Below are 16,566 nucleotides of genomic sequence, written 5' to 3'. Positions count from 1 at the left end.
TGTTTCCAGATTTAGTAAATTGGGAGAAAAGTTACGAATTTAAGGCAGCAGCTTCATCGTGCACACATTCTTCTAGGAAATAAAAAATACATTTCCTGTTGCAAAGAGAAGTTGTTTGAAAAAGAAGCCTGAGGTTTGTCGAGAACAATACTAATTCAGAATTTTATGCGTCGTGTCCATAACTGATACATTTATATAAAAGATAAAGCCACTACCAACTTTAACATTTTGTTTCAATCTGATAAAACTTCACAACTTGGAGGGCTGAATGATGTGTGATTTAATAAATTTAATTCTCTCATGAACGATCGCCGTAAGCATCGCGTCGCGATCCTGCAAGGAAAACATTTTACAGCCAAATTGTCCAGAATTCGTAATTTGTATTAATAACACGTTTGTAGATAATGTATTCGGCGCTTTTAAAAAATCTCCGAAACGGTTAGAATGTAAAATTTATAAAATGTGTTCAACTTGAGAAAGTAAAATATCTCGTCACAAGTATGCGCTTTACTCCTCAATCGTGGTACTACTGCCGTGCGTACCTCTCGCATGATTTTGTTCCGTTTTCGAGCGCGTGAGTCACGTCTCATGCTCCTTTTTGTAAACATCAACATCAAAGTAACATTATTCTAAACAATTAACATCCTAATTTTAAATTAATCATTCGTCAACGTATATCAAACGATCTCCCCCCACAACCAACAACCATACCGACAATGATTTCCAACAAGGGTTGCCTCCGAAAGAGCCAAAATTGACAAGATAATTCCGGTCAAGCCAGAGGCGCAGGCGCACACGATTCACACTCGAAACACAAGAACATTGAATTTCATTTTCGAATATTTTGTTTGTCGGGCTACCACTCGGCTGAATCATCTAAGAATCGATATCGGTACGAAAATATATACATAAAGGTGCGAGGCATGGATGAATGATAACAACGATCCGATGGCCTCCAAACCTTGAAATAACTTTACACTCTTTTTTGCGAGCGTATGGCTGATCGGTCTATCCATGGAGACGATACGCGGAACGAAATAATAAACAACGTGTATATGCTTGAAAAAAGACATATAAATGGTGACAAAAACCACTTAGAATAGCACCACCAGTCAACAAAAACTGTTATGCCGCAGCCATTGAGAAGAGAGATGCTATTTGCTATTTATTTTCGACATAGGACGCACTGCACTGCCCGATCTCACGTCCGCCTATGGCTTTTTTCTTTTCAATCGCCCAAATTTTTACATCAATTCAATTTGAGCGTCTTCCAAGTATGTTACTAAGGGATCGTGCGATTTCGGAGACCCAAACACAAACGAGACGATATTCCCGGAAATGGCGAATAAAATCGAATTTTAAACCGAGCACAATCCAAGCAAGATAATATGAAAATTTATCGAAACGGCATTCCATTGCAAGCAAAAATAAACAGTAAAACAATTCATATTTTACATATGTAGATGTTTCTTTTCGAGGACCGAGAAAATTTATTGGATTGATAAACATTTGCTTCAATGATTAATGCATCTTTTCTTTTGATGATAAAATGATTTATTACAACAATTTCCTAGTGATAAGACATGTTTGTTTGAATAAAATAAATCTTAGTTTTAATACCATCAAAACACTAATAGGAAAAATTACTTTAGAACGCAACAGCCGATTATAACAATGAGATACCAAAATTTAGAGAATAAAAAGCCATTTAAAATGATGTATCACTTAACTCCTTTTTCGATTTAAGATATTTGAGAGAGAATTCAATAACAAAAATAATAAAAACCCTAAAAAAATAATAAACATTCTAGAATAAAAAAAAACAAAAATTGTTCGCGTTCGATAAAAAAATCGACGTGTTCCTGTGATTTTTGAGGAATCTATCCTGTTTCGAGATGATAGGGGTCAGAAGTTTTCAAATTGACACCCTGTATAAATTAATCGTCAAAATCATCATCATGCATTTTTATTCACAACCTAACTATTTTTCTGGATGTTCTCCAGATACATGATCAAACATTATCATTTTATACGTTATACAGGGTATTTGAAAAATGTTGTGCCAAACCTAAAGAGGTTATAGGGTATACAGAATAGAATCCGTTTTCAACCTGATAGGGCGCCTGCACATTTTACCAGTACTGTGCAAGAGCATCTAAACCAACATTTTTATGGATGATGGATCGCTGAAATGAACCTAATAGGTAGCCAGCGCGAAGTCCGGATTTAAGCACGTTGGATTTTTTCTTCTGAAATTACATCAAGTCGTTGGTATATGAAACTCCTGTAGCCACCCAAGAGAAACAGTTGGGAAGAGTGATGGGAGCTTCTCTTTTCTTGAAATAAGATCCGCACATCTTACAACGAGTGCGCGATTTAATAATTTAAAGAACAAAATGTAACCAAATTGGGAGTAGTCATTTTGAAACTTTATCATTTTTTTGCGTTAATTTTAATAAAAGTAAATTAAATACCGAAGTCTTTTGGTATCAACGGGCTAATATTACGTTTGTGAACAAAAATGACTCTAGAGCCAAAACGGCTCATTTTTTGACTAGGAGCTTCTATGCAAAAATTGTGCACCGCTAGGTCTCCTATAACCTCATTTAGGTTGACACGAACTTTTGCAACACCCTGTATATTGTAAATAAATATGCATTTATTTACTAGCAATTTCCTTTCTTTCTTAAGGATCAAAACAGGTACCATGAAGATATCTTCGGCATAACTCTGAGAACGGCCGAAATCCATAATAAATCCCGGGAATCTGCAAGGATAAGGATGGCGTCGGAGCCTTAACAATACGAGAATAAACTTATTGCTAGAGTAAGATCGTTTTAACACTATTTTCCATTTTTCTTCGAAATAATAGTATTGGATGCAAAGAAATTAGTACTGTGTTTTGTCCAAATTTTTCTCATATTCAGCATGTAACTTGCGATAATTCTATATCTTATTAGCGTGTAGTGTATATTACTGAAAATCTACCAAGAAATGGTGACATTTAATAAAATTTTATGACTTTATCTCTGTTTTAAAAAATATTGATTACATTCCTATAAATCAAAAAATATATTATTACAGATATTAGGTATTAATATTAGATATATAAAACAGACTTGGACTAAATTTTAAAAATCCTATTTAAGCGTTAATATTAATTAAGGCAAAGTCATGATTTTTTCGAAAAAATTATTATATCTTGACATAAGACTATGTTAAATTCCTTTCATTATATCTAAAACACCAGTTTCAATACATATTACTGAATCATCACCTCAGCTACAAACAGAACTTGTGCAACCTTTATTCTCTATATTGTGTCTCATGAAGTTTATACTTTGGGATTAATAGTGGAAACTTATGAATTACTATACAATGTGACCGAACATTTACTTGTACTAAAAATCACTTCATGGTTATTAAGAGAAATACTTGGGGGCAATCTGTGTAAGTAAACGTGTGTAAGCCTTAAATGGCAGCTGCTTGAATTGCACAGCTTTATGTACTTTCTTCACACATCACGTTTTTCTTAGTAGATATAAGGCAAAAATAATGTATTCGGAGTTTTATGATATACATAAGAATTTTGCTAATGTTATGCTTAATTCCTATTAGCTTTTCTTACTTAACAATATAGTTCTCTGTCCATTTATACAGGTAACACCAGTTGAAGTTGACACATAAGGGTTGTGCAAGTGGGAGAAGGATCTCATAAGGTTTAATATGCTTCTGACAAAGCTGAATGAAGTGTGTTGCGAGTCAGTGGTTAATGTGGGCGGAGTCAGTCTGGCCGACGTGTGCACTTCGATGTTTAGATTAGTATGGATTTTGCTGTCTTCGTTTCGATAAAAATTTTTAAAAACATCAGAACGAAAACATGGACATAAATAAATGGAAAAAACGATGAACCCATCGCTAGAATTTATATTAGGATAAATTCTGAAACGGTGATCTAGTAACAATGGACTGACTCCGCCCACTTTGTTAGTCTTTGTTGGAGGCACATTAAAACTCATACGGTCCTTTTCCCACTTGCACAATCCCTATATTTCTATTTGAATTGATGATACCTGTATAAATATATTATAATAACTTTTATACTTTTGATTCTTGTAATTTTGCGTTATAAGACCTGATTTTTACTGTTATTTATTGCATTGTTTATTGGTCTAATGTTAACTACATACTTAATAAATGGTTATAATTGTTTACCACCATAATTTATTACTTGTTAGACTGAAGATTTTGTGAATATGTTGTGTGATATTATCGGTTTACAAAAAAATACAGTTTTCTATTCAATTATATGGATCCTTTGAAGGTCAAAACTGATTTGTTTGTGTCCTCATATTTTCCTTCATGTAAAAGGTACCGTCCTGAAGAAAAAAGTAAAACTAAAAACTCTTTTATTAGACTCTCAAAGTTTTCGCATCCAGTCAAAGTACAGTTGTAAATATTTTTCGGGCATATAAGCGACAGTTCAATGAAATTACTTCTTAACGGTTCGATTACAACTGCGGTGAACATTATCAAAGGCGATGAGGTACCGGACGAAGTGACGTTCCGCATTTCTTGCCTGGCTGGATGTTAAAGTTTTATACTTACTCCTTCAATCAATGTCGAGAAGCATGGAAGATAACTTTGGCCATTACTTCAGCACCTTTGAAAATGTAGTTGATACTGAAGTTTTGGACTAAGCGTTAGGAAGTAACTTCATTAAACCGCTGCTTCTATCTATCTGGATCTATCCTATTTAAAAAGGCTCGATAATTCATAGTGTAAATTTATCCATTCAAAGTTTTGAAATTTTCTTATTGCAATGCTCCAACGCCTCTTTCAGCACGCTTAAAGTGAAGGAAATATTCTTAGTTGTGGCGTTGAAGCCCATTATACCAATTCTCCAAACTTTCCCTGCAGTTGGACCCAAACCGCCACTGATTTCCAAATGATAACTGAAAAAAATCACCACGTCTTAAATGGACGTGTTAACCATGAATTCTCAGTTCTCACTTCTTCATAGCGAAGCCAACAACATCGGTCCAAATCACATTCGGGGGAACTTTGATTGTTGTCACTGAAGGCAACCTTTTCTCTTCGTCTTCGACAAAAAGTTCCAACCCCATCTCCACCACACCCTTATAAAGTTGTTGGGCACATTGCTCATGTCTTTGGATCACATTTTCTAACCCTTCTTCAATTATGACTGCAAGACCTTCCCGTAAGGCATAGAGAAGATTCGCACAAGTGGTATGATGGTAGCTGATAGAGAAAATTTTAATGAATTCACAATTAATAGAAATGGGAGATTCAATAGATTTTTTTTGGTATATACTCACATCCTAGGTAAGTCTTCTTCGAAACATTTCCATTGTTGCCCTAAGAGCTTTATATCCCAGAAATACACCTGAATCTTCGATTTTCGTTCGAATATAGCTTTCCTAACAAGGAAAAAAAAATTAAGTATTTTTGGAAGCAGACACGTAATTATCTAAACCTCAGTAAACTGTAAAGGAAGGTTCTGTTCGGCAGAATTCTTTGCAATATCTCATTTACTGATAGGTCTAATAAGTGCAAAAATAACACCCAATTCCCAAAAATGAAAGAACTAAATAACCCACAAAAAAATGGTTAAAAAACCAAAAAACTTGTAAATTTATGACGTAACATTGCGCATTAAATGATATTTAAATTTAATACTTCCCTCGGCGAACCACTTGCCTCTAGATCCGCCGCAGGTTCACTTACTGTGCTCTTTCACTGAATGATAGAGGAGTCAATCCAGGAGGCACGCCTATGATTTTTTGACTTCCTGTGTATATAGCGTCTATTTTCCACGCATCCATTTGCAGTGGCACCGCTCCTAATGATGCAACAGTGTCCACTGCCAATAGGCACTTATACCTAAATTCAGGCGGATTCAGATGTCATTTGCCAATCGAGTAGATAAGTACCTTTTGGTGATTTCTCCAATACCTTCTAGGGGTTGGTAAACTCCAGTGGAGCTCTCACCTTGCACCACGAAAAGAACTTTGGGTTTAAACTTACTAACAGCGTTTTCTATCTCTATCAAAGAGAAGTTCTTCCCCAAATCCTTATTGTGCACCGTCTGTACTGTTGCACCTGCAATTACGGTTAAAAAGGTCAAAACTAAAAAAAGCTCTAAGCTTAAAGGCAAATTTACGGTATCTTTGAGCAATATCCGCAGCTCGTTTCCCCCATATCCCATTAACAAGGACCAGCACCTTATCTCCGGGTTCCACAAGGTTACATAAAACGGTCTCCATGCCAGCATGACCAGATGCACTTACACATAAAGTGAGCTTGTTTCTTGTTTGAAACATATACTGTAATCCTTTTTTTATTTCGTCCATAATCTATTCACAGTTTGTTACATTACACTAAATTTCAATAATTTAAATAATTTTACTTACTTGAAATACCTCTGGGTCCATGTGCCCCAATACAGGCTGACAGAGGGCTTGTAATATCCTGGGGGATGAATTTGAAGGACCGGGCCCCATTAGTAATTTATGAGGTATTGCCAGCAGTTTTTTTAGTTCGGGTGGCGGAGCAATTTCCATTTTTTTAACTATTATTCACTTCCTATCTTGTTCAGAGATATTTACAAACTAAACCATTATATTATTTCATGTAATATTTTGTGGAACGTTTTAGCTTTGCTTATCGAGCTAACGTTTCTTAGGATAATGACCAGTGTTATCGTCGTGTGTCGGATTATTGCCACAATTAAAACATTTATTATATTTACGGGGGACAAAACAACTAAAATGATTTAAAATGGCTTTAAAAATCAAATTAAATCTGACGTTAACTAAAACGAAAACATCGGGTAATAAAAGTCAAAATATTCCAATAAAAACAAACTAATTTGTAGTAAATCAACAAATACTTTGAAAACTGTCAATTTTTGCTTTTACGCAAGTTAGGTTTGGATTTCATGAATCATTGGTATAGTTTTATACAAATCATTAGGTGTTAATTAAATTATATTCCAAAAATTTAGATTATCTTGATATTATGGTGAAGGATAATTTCTCAATTTGTATATATATATATATATGTATATAATGACCGGGCATACCTCAAATATCTAAATAGCACATTCCTAAAAATATCTACACTCTTTTAAATTTTTGTCCTCATAGAATATATGTCCAAGAACAGGTAAATCATTCTCCTTATGTCGGTTATCGTTCAAATCAAGATGCTGACACATGATCTGAAAGCGAACTCAAAAAGCGATAATAATGATAGAGGTGAATTGGATCAAATAATTGTTTTTTTGACTATTTTAGACATATTATAGTTGGGTTGATTTCGGATTGTTCCTAACAAAAAAGCGGACGCGAAGTTTGGAAAACTCTATCTTCTGTACTGAAAAAGATAAATCTATCTACTGAGCCTCACGAAGCTTCTTAAAACAAACTTAGCCTGGGAGTTCAACCAGAACCCAAACGAAATAAGAAACAGGATTCGAGTACCCGTTGTCTGTCTGTTGATAAAGGAGGATTCCGGCCTCTCTTCTTTGTTTCTACTTGTAAACAACTCTGATTATTATTGTCCTATGGGAAGTGGTAGGACAACCTTGTGCAAACCATACAGCGGTAGTCATAGAGAACCGTCTGAATATCATTGAATCTTCAAGATTATTCAGAAGATGGAGAATGCAATGTGTAGCAGGTGCAGAAAAAGCTTTCCCAGAAAAATGGTAATTGTCCGTCTACCAAAAAGACCTGAGTGGATCCTGAAAGAAATGGCCCAAATGAAACAAATGGGAGGTAGTAATAAAGCATATATTTATGACTTAAAGCAGGTACAAGTTTTAAACATATAGCTGTACTGTTATACTTGCTAACACATACGCCTTCAAATAAAATATTCACAAAATATTATTATACGGATGTCATTAACGAAATACTTCCAAAATGCAATGTGGTGACCCAATATCATAATTGCTATATTATACAAACCTACAAATTAAATACACATGCTTATTAAACACTTAAAATAGTTATCTATTTACAATAAACTACACACTAATCGCTAATAACTAGTCACATCCATGCACACAAGAAAGATCACATTCGCGCATCAAACCGAAAATAATTTAGCAAAATACTGAATTATTGCAAAGGAGATTCCGAAACGTGTATGTTAAGTATTATGCTAATTATACAAGTAGGTATGTAAAACTTATAAATGCTCCTATTTTAACTAGCTTCCTATTGGTTTATCTGAACGACCATCTTAATACTCGAAATAGAGTCCAACAGAGTTGTTCGAACAATTCCGGAAAAAAAAATTTCACTGACCATGCCCTACTCCCTTAACAAATTGGTGCAAATTCTTTAATACATTAAAAAACAAACATGACAAAGACTAGATTTCCCATTGCGTTCTCAAACTCGCACTTTGGATAACCCTGCAAGAAGCCTTTAAGTACCTATCAACGAAGTCCCTCCTTAATACCCTACTTACCACGACACGATGGCACCATATTTTGATATGTCTTACTTAAACAATCAAGTAAACACAAAATCAAAAGAAAAAAATAAAGGGGGAGACAGCGAAAGCAACAGTAAAATTTTGTTAACCCAACAAATACAATAAATAAAAGTATAAATATTATACATTAATAGACCGGACGGTCTTCGATGTCTCCCCCTCGTTTCTATCAGCCTTCTTCTCTAATGAGTATTTGAGAGCTGCTATTTACCACCAAAAGGGAGTGAGTTTCCGTGGTAAGCAACATCTCGCAGTTGAGTATCTAAGCCAGTAGAAACTCATGGAATAATTTACAATATATGTCAAATTAATAAATAAACCCTACAGCAGTGCAACAGCCTCCAGTCTCGAACCGATCATTTAGAACTAACACAATCCGTAATGTACACAACAAAATTACGTTTTAAGTAACTGAACAGATCACAGTCTTGGGCAAAACAACGTCATTTGTATCCTAGCGACTGCGCCAAAATTGGCACATCTTCCTTATACCGTTAGTTATAGTACAACAAAACTGTGCAGAACTTCAACAAAAACTCGAAACGAGTTTCCGATCCGAAGGTTATCATTAGGCTTAAGGTTAAAATAAAATTAAAATAAATTATGACAGCTCTCCGATACGCCACTACAACTGCCTCAGTCTTCTTTGGTAAATTAGGTAACCTGGGCGAGAGCCCGTAGTTTCCGTTTTCCCCTTCCCTGGTTCCACCGGTTTCCGAAGAATTAACTCGTCATACTGTGTTTTTTTTTGTGCCTCAGCTTTCTGCAATCTTTAAGTGAGCAACAAAAGTCCGAAGAGTTGATCTTCTCCTTCTTCTTCTTGAAGTCCTGGAGCTTCTTGCAGGTGGGCATGTCGCAGTGTTGGCGGCTGCATTGGGGCGTACCATTCTGCAAGAGACGAGAAGGAAAGTTGAAGAATTGAATTCCAGAGATCTAATTTTAAATTATTCATAAATTTCTAGTAAAGGAAGAGAAACACTTGGCTATTCGCCCATTCTCTGTTTTGACGAATAACGTATCTAAATGGTAGAAATTTATTTATGTACATTCATAACGCATTTGACAATGTCTGGCACAGTGGTCCACTATATAAGCCTCAAACGTCAAAATGCCCACTTCGTATTATCAAAAATGGATACACTACTAGAGTACCCTTAATCTACTAAACTACCCCCCACAACGAAAACACCTCACTTCTCCCCTACAGCGGTGTTGAGTCATTGCTTCACTCTTATGTGTTAAGAATTAATTTTAATTAATTCACATATTAAGAATGCATCGTTAATTACAATTAACCATTAATTATCACTTAAGTATTGAGAGACAAATAAAACACTCACCTCACATTTACAGGTAACACACTTGTACTCTCCCAACGAATCAATGTACGGGTGGTATTCACTGCCATTAGGGAACGGCTTCTTTGCATTGTTCGGATTCTTGCATCCGCCCTCCTCCAAAATCTTGGCTGCAATCGTTTCCTTCTTGGAATACTCACTGCCGTGATCCTTGACCGACTTTCCGTTGTTCCGGTCCTCTGGTGCAATATCGTCCGACATCGGATCGTTGGCGTCTGGTTTCTTGCAATTCTTGCAGCAAATCTTCTCGTTGTCATTTAAACGAGTGCATCGAATTTCGTAATCTTTGGGATCACAGTAACACTCTGTGCACAAATCGAAGCCATAGGGGATCATGAAGGGATGGAATTTCGTTCCTGGGAGATATGATCTATGGACAAATAGAGAAGGCTGTTAATGTTGCCTGCGAAGATATGAGAGCAACTTACTTTCCACTCAAAGTACATTTTTGACCATTGTACTCCCTGGCGGGAATGGAGTTGTTGACACAAACAGGGCAGCACTCCCCTTCAATTGTGATCTTCTTCCCTGCAGGGCAGCTGCTCTGAGCGCAGGGCATCATGTCGCATTTGGGGTTCCCGTTTTGGCAGTAGCACATTTGACAGGGGTTTTTGGACGACACCCACACCTCCTCATGCTTATAGAATTTTTCCTCGAAAAAACACTCGCCGGTGGTGATGATTTGCGGAAGGTTGTCGTAAAGGCTTAGGATGCTGTTTTCTGTTGGCACGTAGGGCCTGCAGGGCGGGGGAATGGAGACCTAAGAGAACGTACCTCAACTTTTAAATAAATTCTAACAGAAATGTCTGATTTTTTAGTACACACTTGCCAATACCTCAACCAACAATCGAAGATTGTGCAAGTTTTGCTCACCTTGGTAATTGTCGCCAAAAGCAGGACCACCTTAGAATGAGTATCTTTCACCTTCAGAAAATTGACCCCGTTCTGAAGTCTAGTCAGTTCTTCTCTGCTCAACACTTCCACTGGAGATCCTTCCACAGAATTTCCGTTAAATGTGTCGAGATCCTTGATGATAAATGGTGCCCCTGGAGCGATAATTGGGTACAACTCCATCCAAAGCTCCATTTTCCGCTCTGGACCCACTCCTGTGATCGAGACGTCATAATGCAGATGACAATCATTATCCACGGAAATCCAGGCAAGTCCCACTGTTGCTGTGGACAGGTTCATGTACTCCCTCTTCAGTAAATAGGGAGCGGGTGCATCCCGGGCTTCATCTACAGGTTTAGCGATCAATTTGCCTTTGATCAGGCTATTATCGCTGGTGGTAGCCACATTGATGGCTAGATCTCCCGCATAAAGCGGCTCGAGCACTCTAGGGGTGAGTTTCTCCAAGGTTCCATTAGCCCAGCCATCTCCGTGGAAATATGGAGTTAAGTCTTCCAATTCGGTCCTCTTTTTGGTGCTCAAATCTATGAGAGTGATGATTGGAGGGTTCTCTTTGGGGGGTAATTTGTCTATTTGGATGTTGTAGATCAAAGAACCAGCATTATTCAAGTATAACCAGGCCATCCCAGAGACTCCGTCTGGATTTGCTGTGTTGGAGGATGATAAAGTTGACTGGAATATCTCACATGAGGCCTTAGTCATGACATTGCCGCTCAATTTCAGACCTTCAGGCTTTGATACGGAAGACACGCTCAGGAGAATGCGGCCTCTGGTTAAATAGCGCAGATGCGCTTGTGTGATTGTAGCACTCACATTGACCACATTAATATCTGTGGCAGGCTTCGAGACTGTGATAATTTCCTGGAGGACCAGCTGCTTCTTTTCATCCATGGATAAAGTGATGTTAATGGGGGCGCTTGATACTTCGGAATGCAGGAACAGTCCATTGAAAATTATTGCGACGTTAATGGAGGGCGTCACTGAGGTTGATATTGAAACTATAGCAGTGCCCCCAGCTCCGGTCATGGAGAGAGTGTCAGTCCCAGGAGCAGGCTCCAAAAGAGCGCTTAAAAGCTCAGTTTGCAAAGCACTATTCTTCAATATCTGTCCACTCAAAGTAAACTCAGCCTGATCTTTAACTCCCCACACCAACATAGCATACATCTTCTCCTGCTTCAACAGCTTTCGATAATCCTTTGCCAAACGCTTCCAGACCCCGCAAACTTTTCTGGATGCATTTTGATAGAGGCTGTTAACGAAACCTCCGCTATGGGAGAGAGTGAACTCCTCCAAGATATTTCCTTTATCGTCCAGAAATTGAAGGGATTGGGGGCGAGCTGCATTTTCGGAGATGTAGAAGGAGTAGTAGAGGTTGCGTTTGTGGACGTTGAATCTTCCCGTTGCCACCACGTTGTTCTTGTTGAGGTCGCTGATTGGTTTCCCGTATTCATTTTTGGCAGAGAGGGATGAGCGACCGGTGAGAAGAGCCACAAAGTCTGAAGGAGAAATGTTAGTTCAGTGGAAGAGGTAGATGATAAAATTGAGCCAAAACCAGAAGAAACCGAGGAAGAAACCAGAATTAGACCAGAAGAAATAAACTGCAGTTCAAAGTATACTTTTTTTTAGCAGTTCTCAGAAGTTAATTAAGTTTATGTTATTTGAGGAGCAATGTTGTGGGAAATATGAATGTTGCTTACGTTTATTGTTCTTTTCCTCAGGTTCCACAACAGGCGGTGGGATGATATCTTGATTCTCGTCAGGACCTGAAATTTCAAATAAAAACCTTAGTGGGAGTTCTTAATGAACATGGGCGGATAATAGTAATTAACCGTTCAATAGATCCGATCGATAATGGCGACGCAGACGTTGATTTGTGATGCAAATGATATTCCGAACATTCCCTAAAAATTCCGGCCCACGAATTTATACCCGGGATAACACAGAACTCGGAGGATAGCAATGTTTCCCAGTCTTAACGTCCGATTATCAATGGATAATAAAATTGATATTAAAAAGCAGTAATAAGGAAGATAGATCGGGGGCGGAAAGAATGAATTAACTTTAAGCCCGTTTAGGAACGAATAGAAAGTTTTGAAAAGAAACACGCGTCGACAGATCGGATACAACATTACTTATAAGGCAATGTGACGGCCAGTGCACAGAGACGTACTTTGTCTCACTTAATAATAATTACAGTTATTAAGAATCCGATTGAGAAAAAACGTATTTTCAATAACAGGTCGCAGGACAAATTTTCTTCCGGGAAGACATAAATCTGTGTACAATCGAAGAAAAAAAATAGTACTAACCAAACATGGTTAGACTGAGCTAAATCATATGTATATCAGTACCGAATCTAGAAGTAAATAGGTCCTGATGTAGTAAACTCATATTAAATCCATGTGGCAATTGTACTGAATGCACTTCGATGAGGTCCTTATCTAACTAGTTTTCTATCCAAAATTAAGCAGATATAATCCCGGTATGGGCTGCTAGATGGATAATCTGAAGATCAACTAGTTCATACATGTTTGGAATCTTGAATTGCAATGCAAAGGTACTAAATCACAAATAGTTTTAACTTCTTTGCGCTTTGCTCCTGTTTCTTGTCGCGAGATTTCAATCAACAATTAATTATCGCCTGACGATCCTTCAAAAATGTTTGGTATGACTTGGGAATAGTGTTAACGTATCCCTTCAGGCACTGTAAAGTTTTGAAAAGAACATAAGTATCGCCTATTCAAAATTCATATCACATCTGAAATATTTCCCGGTAGAGTTATTTCAAACAATGGGGACATAGGTTGGCCGGCACGTACACCAGATCTTTCCCCATTAGATTATTATTTATGAGGAATTGTAAAAGTAGAACCGATGTCCCCATGGTCGAGCTCCAGAAACAGTCATTGATTCTACGAGACCAAGACTGATATTATATAAGCCTCGGTCTAAAAATACGAGATTGTAATGGAGAGAACAGTGTCGATTACTGTGTCTAACGCGAAACTCGGAGCGAAATGAGAATATGAATAGAGAGGAGAAAAGGATCTGCTTCATCATTTGGCTTCCAGAACTTCTTTGTCGGGGAATTTCAGAAAGACTAGGGACGTATCTGACTCATTCAGCTGCGAGCTTGCTATTCGTCAGGTTTGCAGTCGTGTTGAAAGCCAAGACTAATTGACTTAAACTTTCCAGATCTATTGCCAATAAATTTGATTCAAACTAGATTAATCTAACTTACAGTTGACCACATACTGAGGAATACTGTATAATTGATCGAACTACTTGATAGTTAGAGATTTTAAATGCAATTGGGCTTGAAATCGGTCCATTACTAAACCGAATTGTCTCGTGCAAACGTGCTTGCAGGAAGTAGCAGCAGCCACCGGTAAATGATTTATCAATCGGTTTTGCGATACATATCTTTGTTAAACGCCAATTATCTTCCGTCAGCTTACGCATTTAATGCATTCGAAGCATTTTCCGCAGCCAGACATAGTAAAAGGTCATTCTCTTGAGTAGAATTAGCTTGTGTGGTCTGGCCTAGCGCCGGTATTTATAGACGAAATTTCAGCCGTTGTCTTTTTGCGACAGACACGCCTGTCTGCAAATATCTCAGCACAAAAAAACCAATGAGTCTCATGCAGAATAATTTACATTTTAGCGAGAATGTGCCTCAGCGACCGTATAGCTAGGCTGTAAGTCTAAACTAGGCTGATTTATTGGCGGGAAATAACATGTGGTCCCATACGCGCGTTTCGGTCAAATTATAACAAGTACAGGTTTTCGTGTTCGTCTTTATATGGCATATAAAACCAGTGTAAACGAAGACGACTGAGTGCACAGTCTCACCTTGCGGGCGCCAGTCAGCCGTTCTTAAATACATTTATCAAACAGCCAACCTGTCGGCAAACTCATTGACTATGCTAGATCCGATTAATGTATGCGCATATTACGAGAAAATCTTATTAATTTACGCGGAAAATCAATCAGAAATCGCTCAGTTCAGTTCGGAACGAGGGGACACTTTTTGCCGGGAGACGCGGAATATGGATGAGACACTTGGTTCAGCTTCGTAGTAGAAATCTCGAGAAAATAGGCCAAAACCTCAATAGCTTGTCTTAGTGGTTTACTTTTATGCCTCACTAAAGTACTTAAAACTCCTCTTATCTAAACCCCTTGCGTTATATAGGTGTTAATTAAGTATGTAGACAAACTTTAAAGGGCGAATCTTCGAAGAACTTCAAACAAAATGGCCGCTTGAACACGTGGCAACGACTAGTCTCCTTGAGATACAGAGCATTCAAACTCAACTTTCAATTTATTGCCTTCTGGCAAAATTTTGCACACCGGTGAAGTTCACGAAGGGAAACTCGAATATTTACTCCGTTTTTTGTTATCGACAACGAGCTCCCAATATTGTGATACTACTCTGTCTCAGAAGTAATGAGAATCAATTTTTTACGCCCCATGTGACAATACTGAATTACGCTGGATAGGACTACATGTAAGTGGACGAGAATAACTTTCCATTACTCGCACACCCACTCTACAGTCCAGATATGGCTCTATGTGATTTTTTTCTTTTTCCAACGCTTAAACGAAAGTTGAAAGGCCATCATTACGGCACAATAGAAAACATTTACAGAAGTACAACGCAAGTTCTAAATAGCCTAACGGAACAAGATTTCCAGAATTGTTATCAGGAATGGCAGAATCGCTGGAAATTGTGTGAATTTCAAAGGAATATACTTTGAAGGGGACAATGTCAAAAAGTGGATATGTTCAATAAAAAACTTAAGAATAAATTATTCTCATTAGTTCTGAAACGTACCTTGCATACCTGAATTTAAATAGTTACAACTTCTTCGTAGCTCACTGTACGCCATTGTTGATTAAAAAGATTTATTTTTCATTCATTTTCAATGATAAAACGCACTCTCAGTATTTCCCGCTTGAAGCTACGTCTTTGGATGGTGGCAAAAACGCTTTTCGTTTAATGGGACGATTATAAATATTAAGGAATTCCAAGCCCAATTTTGGTAATTGCGAAGGAACTTCATTATTCTTGAAAATTCTCAAACATCTCTGGAATGGGTAAAAAATCCAAGATTGCTAGGGTACCTACCGAGGTCAATTTAAATTGCCCATATCTAAATCATTTCTTAAATCATCAACGAACTTGATTATCTTGTATGGAATTTGCCCACTTGTTACGTTTGAACACGATTAGCAACGCTTCACGAAAAATTCCCAGATTACTCTCCACATCTCCATCGCACTTTTGTGAAGTGGTTTTTGCTAGGTCAGATTGCCTAAACAAAACCCGGTCAACACATCGATTATCTCTCGTTAACTTAGCAGCATCCATCACGTTAATGAAAACATGAATCCTTTAGTAGTCTCCACTTTAGACCTGTTTTTCTCCAAAAAGAGACAAGGTCGCACAGATTACTACTAGATGCATGACTGTGGCGCCTCTCGACCTAAATATGGATGCTGCATTACAACGTGCTTAAAAAAGGAACGATGTTTCTGCATTTTTTCCTTGAAAACGTTCGCAAATCGATAAAATTAAAGCACATTTTCATGCAAGTCACGATTGGCAGAATTGTTTCAAGAAACGACTTCGCTCCAAGTGTCCCACGTGCACATTTCGCCAGTTTTGGTATTTTATCTTTCCATGAGGAGGGACAAACTCATTTTTTTATTAGACTTGAAATCACTTATGATTAGCTTATGGAACCGTATATCCATTCTAATTCTTCCA

The 16,566-nt window shown here is 37.6% G+C and overlaps 3 protein-coding genes across 7 annotated transcripts in view; 1 reads left to right on the top strand and 2 right to left on the bottom strand.

Moving 5' to 3' along the window:
• Nos (Nitric oxide synthase) overlaps window positions 1–4,237 on the top strand; it is a 78,229-nt gene extending 73,992 nt beyond the window's left edge. For 2 of the 3 annotated variants that reach the window (XM_066392002.1, XM_066392003.1), the window contains one exon: window positions 2,692–4,237. In XM_066392002.1, coding sequence (XP_066248099.1) covers window positions 2,692–2,799 — 108 coding nt within the window. In that variant the 3' untranslated portion in view covers window positions 2,800–4,237. The remainder of the gene's footprint in view (window positions 1–2,691) is intronic. The other variant, XM_066392004.1, reaches the window with a different exon arrangement.
• LOC136410083 (alanine--glyoxylate aminotransferase-like) lies at window positions 4,146–6,643 on the bottom strand. The gene is made up of 7 exons (XM_066392030.1): window positions 6,435–6,643; window positions 6,185–6,377; window positions 5,955–6,123; window positions 5,749–5,904; window positions 5,340–5,441; window positions 5,014–5,262; window positions 4,146–4,955 (listed from the first exon to the last, which is right to left on the bottom strand). Exons 1-7 carry the CDS (start codon window positions 6,582–6,584, stop codon window positions 4,796–4,798), a joined length of 1,179 nt encoding a protein of 392 aa, XP_066248127.1. The 5' UTR covers window positions 6,585–6,643; the 3' UTR covers window positions 4,146–4,795.
• Window positions 6,644–7,801: 1,158 nt separating this feature from the next.
• Window positions 7,802–16,566, bottom strand: part of sog (short gastrulation) — a 58,252-nt gene continuing 49,487 nt past the window's right edge. For all 3 annotated transcript variants that reach the window (XM_066392008.1, XM_066392010.1, XM_066392009.1), the window contains exons 4-8: window positions 12,494–12,559; window positions 10,761–12,292; window positions 10,316–10,647; window positions 9,870–10,257; window positions 7,802–9,417 (exon numbers count right to left, since the gene is read on the bottom strand). In XM_066392008.1, coding sequence (XP_066248105.1) covers window positions 9,253–9,417; window positions 9,870–10,257; window positions 10,316–10,647; window positions 10,761–12,292; window positions 12,494–12,559 — 2,483 coding nt within the window. In that variant the 3' untranslated portion in view covers window positions 7,802–9,252. The remainder of the gene's footprint in view (window positions 9,418–9,869; window positions 10,258–10,315; window positions 10,648–10,760; window positions 12,293–12,493; window positions 12,560–16,566) is intronic.

This window comes from Euwallacea similis, chromosome 7 (genome assembly GCF_039881205.1).
Source record: "Euwallacea similis isolate ESF13 chromosome 7, ESF131.1, whole genome shotgun sequence".
Lineage (NCBI taxonomy): Eukaryota > Metazoa > Arthropoda > Insecta > Coleoptera > Curculionidae > Euwallacea > Euwallacea similis.
The sequence above is the reverse complement of the archived record's forward strand: the minus strand, read 5'-3'. Positions and strand labels throughout refer to the sequence as shown.